Consider the following 9,623-nt stretch of genomic DNA (forward strand, 5'->3'; position numbering starts at 1 on the left):
AAATAAAATAGCAAAACTCAATAAAAATGTTTTTAAAAAATTAAATTCAACAACCCCCGAAAGAAAGAAAGCTTATACAAAATGAATGTAAACTTCAAATTTATAACCATTAAAAAGCTATTTTTGCCATTTAAAGAGTAATTTTTCTTTATGAACAGATTAAACTGATTATCTCTAATAAATCCTGAGCAAGTGGGGTTTATCCTAAAAACTCAAATTTAGTTCATAATTTAAAAACTATTCATTAGTCAGTGGCAATGATCACATGGTGGCACATACCTTTAAACCCAGCACTCAGGAGGCAGAGGCAGGAAGATCTCTGTGAGACTGAGGTCAGCTTGGTCTACATAGTGAGTTCTAGCTCAAGTGGAGCTACAAGGAAACCCTGTCTCAAAACAAAACAGCCTCCCTACCCTACCTCCCCCTGAAATAAACCAAACCAAAACAAAACAAAACAAAAAACCATTCATCTGGAGGCTGGAAAGATCACTCAAGTGGTTAAGAACACTGACTCCTCTTGCAGAGGACCCAGGTTTGGTTCAATTCCTACCACCCACATGGAGGCTAACAACTGTCCATAACTCTAGTTTCAGGGGATCTGATACCCTCTCCTGGCCTCCACGGGCACTGCACTTATATACACACAGGCAAAATAACTTATACACATAAAATAGAAATAAATAAAAATTTTTTAAAAATCCATATACTTCACCCACATTGAGGGAATTAAAAGGGAAAATCATACGATAGTCTCAACAGATGCAGAAAACACATTTGACATAATTCAACATCCATTAAGTATACTCTCAGTGACCTTGGACTAGAAGAGTGCTTCCTCATTCTGATCAAAGAACTAACAAGCCCTGAGCTCTAACCACATTCAATGGTAAGCAGGCATACTTCTCCTTGGCCCGACCCAAGGCAGGAAGTCTACTTTTACCCACCACTCCATTTGCCTTTGTGCTAGAAGCCAGTGCAAAAAGTTGAGAAAACAAAATAAAAGGTATAAAAGCTGGAAAAGAAACTAAACTATCATTACTCACAGGTAACATGATTGCTTACACAGAAAATCCCAGGGACTCTACAGAAAAATTTCAAGAGTTAATAAATGAATTTAACAAAGGCACAGGACAGAGATCAGTATACAAAACAAACAAACAAACAAACAAACAAACAAACAAAAAAACCAGTTGTATTCCTCTAAGTAACAAATAGGAAAATCAAAACTTTTAAATAAAACTATTGAACCTACCTAATAAAACCTGTACAAGGTTTCTACACTGAAAACCATAATACTGCAGTGAATCAGGGAAGATCCAAATAAACCGATTTATAACATATTCATGGATTGGGAGAAGTCAATAGCGTAAACTCTTTCCAAATTGATTTTTGTATTCAATGCCATTCCAAGTGAAAGCATATTGAGTATCTTCACAGAAATGATACACTGAATAAAATTTATACAGAAATCCAAAGGAGACAGAATGGACACTGCTAAAAATTAGAATAAAACTGGAGAGCTTACATCACCTGATTTCCAGATTTACTTTTCCTTTTTACATTTATTTCTTTATTTGGGGAGAGGTGTTTATAACGTCAGTGTGTCTAGAGGTTAGAGGATAACCTGTGGGAATCAGTTCTCTCCTCCAAACATGTAGGTTTCAGGGACTGAACTCAGGTCATTAGGCTTGGTGGCAAGTGCCTTAATCCTCTGAGTCATCTTGCTGGCCCTCTAGATTCTTTTTTTTCTTTTTCTTTCTTTTTTTTGTCTTTTTGAGACAGGGTCTCCCTGTAGCCCGAGCTGTTCTGGAACTCACTATGTAGACCAGGCTGGCCTCGAATTCACAGAGATCCTCCTACCTCTGATTCCCAAGTGCTGGGAAGGCATGTGGTACACCCAGCTTAGATTTACTCTTATTAAAAACTATAGTAATCAAGATAGTGCAGTACTGGTAAATGAATAGATAACAGATTAGTGAACAAAACAGAAAATCCAGAGAGAACCCCTAAACGTATAGTAAACTGGGGTGTTCAAAGTCACCAATGTTTTCAGCAAGGAAAGAACAGGCTTTTAGGAATGATGCTATACATCATTAAGTATGGAGGGAAGGAGAAACCCTAACCTAAAACACCCTGCACAGATACTAATTCAAAGTAGAACACAGATCTAAGTTAAAAATAACAGCTACAGGCTTAGAAGGACTGAGAACATTGCTCAATCAGTAGAATGCTTATTTTGCACGCATGAGACTCTGGCTTCTATCCCTAGTACTAAAATAAGTGCATAAATGCATAAATAAAATAGCTAAGAAGAAAGGAGAATATCTTGCGACTTTGAGGTTGCAAGACACATATTTCTTAGAACATAAAACACCACTATAAAAGAGAAAGCTCTACTCTGAAAATATCACTGAGGCTGGGGTATAGTTCAATGGCAGAGTGATTGTCTAAGATCTAAGAGTCCTTAGGTTTGATCCCCAGCACTTTAAAACAAACAAACAAACAACACTTAAGAAATGAAAAGGGCAGTCAGGCACAGCAGAACAGGCCTGTAACTCTAGCACTGAATAGGCCAAAGTAGGAGGATGGGAATTAAGAGGCAGGTCTGAACTGCCTAAAGACCTTTTCTTAAAAAAGAAAAAGAAGAAAAAAAGAAGAACAGGAAAGCCATAAAGAAAGTGTTTGAAAGCTAACAAAAAGTTCTATCCCTAATAAACACATAAGGACAAAAATTTGACCTTAAAAATGGTACAAAGCTTAGACATTCACAAAAAAATTTATAGTAGTGTTCCCTTATCCGTGGTTTTACTTTCTGTGGTTTTGGTTACCCAGTCAAGCACAGTAAAACAACAACAACAAAATTTTAATTTCAAGCCAAAAACTCACAAATTTTAAATGACTTTTATTAGAAATTAGTGTCAAAACTCCTCTATTAACTATTTTTAATGTTTTATTGAGTCTAATTTATAAGTTATACTTCACCATAGCTATTTACATGTAAAACAAAAGAATATATAGAGTTCGGCACTAGCTACCATATTGGGCATCACTGAAAATGAGTAGTGAAAATAAAAAATGGGGGCTGGAGAAATGGCTCAGCAGTTAAGAACACTGATTGTTCTTGCAGAAGACCCGGGTTCGAATCCCAGCACCCACATGGCAGCTAACAACTGTCTGTAACTCCAGTTCCAGGGGATCCAACAGCCTCTTCTGTCCTCCAGGGGTATTGCACGACATGGTGCACTTACCTACATGCATGCAATAATTGCATATACATAAAATAAAAAAAATTTAAAAAAAGAAAGAAAATAAAAAATGGCACATCCGCTCTGAAAAACAGCTTTCAGGTTCCTATAAAGTTCTGCAAATACCTATTCTTTTGCCCAGTACCTGCATGCCCAAGGAGATGTAAACATAACCACACAAAGGTTTAGAAGAATGCCTGTAGCATTCCATTCATAATAACCAAATGCATACAGTTCAAATGGTTAGAGAGCAAGTGGACAATTAAGCTGTGGTAAATGCACACAACAAAACAATCAGGCAAAAAGTACTGAATGACCGACTCATGCAACATCATGGACACAGCAATCTCAGAGTCACAAGGGGATAGCCTGCATGGTCCACTGATGTGACGTTCTAGAAGAGCAGAAATATAATTCAATGCATGCTAGCCATCAGCACAGCAGTTGTCTTCCAGTAGGCAAAGGACAAAGGCTGTCTAAGGGAGGCATGACAAAACACAAAATGCAGTGGTGTTTGCGTGGTGATTTATATTTGTCAAAATTCATCTGACTATAAACTTTACATATGTGCACTTACTTTATGTTGATTTTATCTCAATAGAGAATCTGCTTATTTCTTTATATTAAATATTAGTGAAGCAAAAAGGTCTGCAGTGATTGGAGAAGGGCTTAAATCACCTTTTTCCCAAAACACTAAGAAATGCCCTATTTAGACAAAATCTATGGTTTGCCCTGCAATGTGCAGTTTTGCGTCTAGTGTGATGATTCCAGCTTCAATGAGGATTTCCCTTAAAGACAAATTATCATTCTCCAATTCCTAACTGAAACAATCAAATGGTTTTTAACATGGCACACCATTTACCCGCACTCCAAGACAGCACCTACTGTGTGCACTCTCACTGTTGTAGACACTCAAAAAGTGACTGAGTGGGAAGGAGTGAAAATTATTACATGAGAAAAAATATGACTGCAGTTATAGCCTGAATAATTTTAATCATTTAGTATAGATTAAAAGATATTTCATGGGGCTGGAGAGATGGCTCAGCAGTTAAGAGCACTGACTGCTCTTGCAGAGGACCTGGGTTCAATTGCCAGCACCCACATGGCGGCTATGAACCATCCTTAACTCCAGTTCCAGGGGAATCCGAAGCCCTCTTCTGACCCCCACAGCATCGCACAACACGGGTATACTCACATATACATGCAGGCAATACACTCATACACATAAAACAAAAATAATAAATATTTTTAAAAAGACTATTTCATGACACGCTCTATCATATTTACAAAGAAAATATGTAGTCCAATAGACTTGTGTGCAGCACAATGAAGAACTGTTACAACTGGATAATAAACAAATAGCCTCTTCTCACAAACAAATAGCCTTGAACAGACTCACAAAAAATGGTGTATGGCCCATAAGCCTGTGTCAGTGAAACACAAAACTCTAAATTACCACTTAAAATTCACTTAGAAAGGCTAGTCCTAAAAAATGACAAAATATTATCACAAGAAAAACTATTGCTGCTGTTATGACCTGAATGATACTAGGCAGTTTCACTCTACTTAATTGGACCTCCATTAGTTTCCTATAATGTTTTATAGAATTCTATGCAGAAGCATTATACATATTTGATTAGATTTATTGGCGAGTACTTAATATTCCTGGTACTATTTACACAGTATCTTTAATAAGAGAATCTGGACATAGTACATACCTGTATTCCTTGCACACAGGGAGCTAAGGCAGGAGGATCAAGACTTGTAGCCCAGCCAGGGTTACATAGCAAGATCCTGTTTCAAAGAGAGAGAGAGAGAGAGAGAGAGAGAGAGAGAGAGAGAGAGAGATAAAAAAAAGAAAAAAATGTATTAAACAAAAATCCTAGATGAGCACAAGCCAAAGGAGGGTTTCACTCCGGAATTTGAATGTTCCTAGAGCTAATCCATACTAAACATTTAAAAAATGCATTTTCTCTTCACTGAAAGTGCAAATTCATGGTAATCTTGCTGACATTAGAGTAAAAAGCATATATATGAAACCTTTTTAGAAAAAAGGCTACTTATAAATCTAAGATAGTTCAGACAGTGTGAAAAGTATCTAAGTAAAAAATAGTCATAAATGGTGCTACTGTTTTGTTGGAGTGACATAAAAGACTAACTCAGAGGCTCTCAGAAAGTATGTAATCTATAAGTTACAAATTGATAATCGACAATAACATACTGATGAACAATTCTTTGACATGAAAAATGTTACCTGATCAATGATAGAATTCAGCTTGGTAAGTAACAGAAATCCTCGCCCATGGACAAGGTACTGTCCAAGGGTTGCCATGTGTGTCTCCTCCTCTTCTTCCTCCCTGGACTCCGCCCTCTGGACCACTGCATTGCAAAGTCGGTTGACATCAATCAGAAATTCACGTGCTAATGAGTTACTGTCGGTGCTCATGACAGAGCTGTAAAATGAACAGAACCAGAAAGATTAGAAAAAGGAATATAAATTTACTTTAAAACCTATGTGATTTTGATTGACAAAAGATTGGCAAAATTTGGGGGTATTAGCCCTTAGTCACAGCTCTGCTATTCTCAGGCACAGCTCTGACCTCATTAGGTCATTAGGTCATTCCTGTCTGGCAGTACCAAGCTGAGGTTTGCAACGCCTGTGCACAGTCAAGCAGGGTAAGTGACAATCTAGAGAAGGCACCAGTGAGCAGTGGCAGTTAGGGTAGGGCTGACTTTCTTGCTTATGTAGAATGAAAATAGACTGTTACTTAGGAAATAGTTCTTGCTTTACAGGTTTAAAACAGATAAATGGATCTTTTAAACTGTTACAAACTATTTTTCACTTGATAGAGTCCAGTCACTGACCTAACCTCCCGACACTCCAGGAAGCAGGGGTTCCTGTCAGGTAAGTAAAAACTGAAGAACATCAGCTCCTGAATCTAAGCCACTGGCTTCTTACTAAACATTTACTCTAGTAAAAGGTGATGTGGCATTTTAAGATTAAGGAAAACAGTAAGGTAAAACAGATGGGAGGAGTATATAAAGAAAAATGTACAAATATTCAGAAAAGTCAGAAACAGTATAATGTCTACATTTTCAAAAGAGCTTATCTTTTAAAAAATTTATTACTGATTTTTATCTTGTAATAAAAACTGATGAAATGCATATAGTATAAAGTTTACCACCTTAGCTATCTTTTAAGTGTACAGTTCTGTGGCACTAAGTACATCCGTATTACTGTGAAAATTATCCTACTATCCATCTGTGGAACTCATTTCACCTTGCTGAACTGATTCCAAACCCACTGAATAATAATTCCCCATTTTCCTCTTTCCAGACCTTTGCAGCCACCACTCTACTTTCTGTGTTTATGAATTCTGTCTTCCCATATAAATGAAATTATGGAATATTTGTCATTTTGTAGCTGGCTTACTTCACCTATCATAAGTTCCTCAATGTTATTTCGCCCTATGGCACAGCTCAGTATTTTATTCCTTCGTAAGACTGAATAATATTCCTTAACAGGTACACACATTTTGGTTATTCACTCATGCGTTGGTGGTGTTTGTCTTGCTTCTATACTTCAACTATTACAGGCAGTATTGTTGGGAGACATGTGCATGGGAGTATCTCATGAAGGCGCTGCTTTCAAGTTTGTGTGGTATGCTCTAGCAGTGAAACTGCTGGATCATACAGTAATTTTTATTTTTTATTTTTGGTCTTTTTGAGACAGGGTCTCCCTGTAGCCCCAGCTGACCTGGAACTATGTAGACCAGGCTGGCCTTGAACTCAGAGATCTGCCTGCCTCTGCCTCCCAAGTGCTGGGATTAATGGTGTGCGCCACCACGCCCGGCCATACAGTAATTTTGTTTTTCAAAATTTTTACAAAAACTTGATTGAGAATTTCATATATGTATATAGTGTTTTGACGAAATCCATACCCACTTCCTCCCCTCCAACATAGCCCCCTCTGAAGACGTAACCCTAAAATCTTTTAAGGATTAGATACAAACTCCCAAATACTTTTGACATTTTTGGCCTTTGGAACAGAGTATGTTGCTAACGGGCCCAAGGACATTTTGACTTTTAGCCAAGAAACTGGCTACATTTCTTTGGGGCCTTTTCACCCTAACTGCCTAGCCAATTTCTACCTCCTACTCTTATCATGCCATCCTCTGAAGACGTTACCCAAATTGCCAATAGGGAGTCGGGACACAGACCGCTCTGGTTTCTTCCATGCTTAACAGGGACGCAGGGTGAGGCAATTGGAGTACCCCTTCAGTAGGTCTATCTAAAAGACTCCCAAATTGCATAACTCTTATCTCTAAGGGGAAAAGAAAGGCCTTGTATCACAACTAGATGTGAAGAAGTAAAGGCAAGAGTAATTAGCATTACAAATTTTAGACAGGGAACTAGAAAAAAGTCAGAACAGGGCAATTTTCAAATGTTCATATGAGAGTCTATTGGAGTTTCTTGACAAGGGCTTCCAAAAGCATCCCTCTATTGGGTTCTTCCTCATTTTTCTTTTGTCTTCCAAGGCTGGATTAGTTGGCTGGAAAGAGTGGCTGGATACTCAGGGGAGGGTTCAGTGACCCTGCTGGGCCCTCCTTTAATGAATGAGCACAACTGTCAACAAGCTCAATTGTGACTATGTTTAGCAATCATGCTCAGCCAAAGTCGTGATGATGGTAGTTATTTCATGCAGAAGGGACTGCTGTATAGCATCATCTTATTAAAAGGACCTGGAATTTAAAAGGATTTGGTCCTAGGAGCCACATGAGGGAGAATATATGTCGTTTGTTTTTCTGGGTCCCTGTTACTTCACTTAGTGTAACAGTTTCTAGTTCCATCCATTTACCTGCAAATTTCATTATTACATCTTTCTTTACTGCTGAATAGAACTCCATTGTATAAATATACCACATTTTTGTTAACCACTCGTCAGCTGAGGGACACTTAGGTTGCTTCCATCTCTTATCTATTGTGAAGAGCAACAACAAACATGGTTGTACAAATGTCTCTACAATAGGATGAGTCCTTTGGGTATATGCCCAGGAGTGGTATAACTGAGTCATATGGTAGGTTCATTTTTAGCTGTTTTTTTTATTATTTTACTTTGTGTGTATGCATGTATTGCCTGCATGTAGGTAAGTGCACCTGTGTTGTGCAATTCCTGCGGAGGTCAGAAGAAGCTGTCAGATCCCCTGGGACTGGAGTTATGGACAGTTGTCAGCTGCCATGTGGGTGCTGGGATTTGAACCTAGGTCTTCTGCAAGAACAACCAGTGTTCTTAACCACTGAGCCATCTCTCCAGCCCCTCATTTTTATTTTTTTAAGAATTCCACACTGTTTTCCATAGAGGCTGCACAAGTTTGCAATCCCACCAGCAGTGAATGACTGTTCCCCTTTCTCCACATCCTCACCAGCATTTGATATCATTTGTTCTCTTGGTCCTAGCCACTGTGATTTGGGTAAGGTGATACCTTAGGGTAGTTTTAATTTGAATTTCCCTAATTATTAATGATGTTGAACACTTTTTGAGATGTTTCTGAGCCATCTCTATTCATTAGAGAACTCCCTGTTTAGCTCTTTAACCCAGTTTTTAATTGTGTCATTTTGTTTCTTGTTTTTTTTTTTTTTTTTTTTTTTTTTTATTTTTTTTTTTTTTTTGATTTTAAAACTGTTGGATTGTTTCTTTTGCTGTACAGGAACTTTTTAGTTTAATGAGGTCCCACTTATTGATTGCTGGCCTTAATTCCTGAGCAACTTCTGTATGATTTAGAAAATACTTTCCTACACCTATATCCTGTAAGTTACAGCCAAAATTTTCTTCTGATAGTTTCAGGGTTTCCAGTTTCACTTTGAGGTCTTTGGTCCATTTGGAGTTGACTTTTGTGCAAGGTGAAAGATAAGGGTCTAGTTTCATTCTTCTACAGGTGGAGATCCAGTTTTGCCAGCACCATTTGTTGAAGATGCTGTCTTTCCTCTATTGTGTGTTCTTGGTACCTTTGTCAAATATCAGGTGGCTGAAACGTACTCAGGTTTGGATCTTCAATGACGTTCCATTGATGTATGTGTCTGTTTTTGTGCCAGTACCATGCTGTTTTTATGACTATGGCTCTGTAGCATACTTTGATATCTGGTATAGTAATCCCCCCAGTGGTGCTCTTTGTGCTCAGGGTTGCTTTGGCTATCCAGGGTCTTTGTGCTTCCATACAAATTTAAGGATTTTTTTTTCTAATTCTGTGATGGGGATTTTGATTGATATTGCATTGAACCTATATATTTCTTTTGGTAGGATGGTCATTTTCACAATATTAATTCTTCCAATCCATGAGCATGGGAGGTCCTTCCATCTTCTGATGTCTTCCTCAATTT

At 37.9% G+C, this 9,623-nt stretch overlaps 1 protein-coding gene across 4 annotated transcripts in view; it reads right to left on the reverse strand.

Annotated features, from left to right (window-relative positions):
• Lyst (lysosomal trafficking regulator) overlaps positions 1 to 9,623 on the reverse strand; it is a 200,316-nt gene that overhangs the window by 150,731 nt on the left and 39,962 nt on the right. For all 4 annotated transcript variants that reach the window (XM_008847035.3, XM_029570379.1, XM_029570378.1 and 1 more), the window contains exon 2: positions 5,500 to 5,698. In XM_008847035.3, coding sequence (XP_008845257.1) covers positions 5,500 to 5,691 — 192 coding nt within the window. In that variant the 5' untranslated portion in view covers positions 5,692 to 5,698. The remainder of the gene's footprint in view (positions 1 to 5,499; positions 5,699 to 9,623) is intronic.

Source organism: Nannospalax galili, unplaced genomic scaffold (assembly GCF_000622305.1).
Source record: "Nannospalax galili isolate Female #2095 unplaced genomic scaffold, S.galili_v1.0 scaffold1463, whole genome shotgun sequence".
Taxonomy (NCBI): domain Eukaryota; kingdom Metazoa; phylum Chordata; class Mammalia; order Rodentia; family Spalacidae; genus Nannospalax; species Nannospalax galili.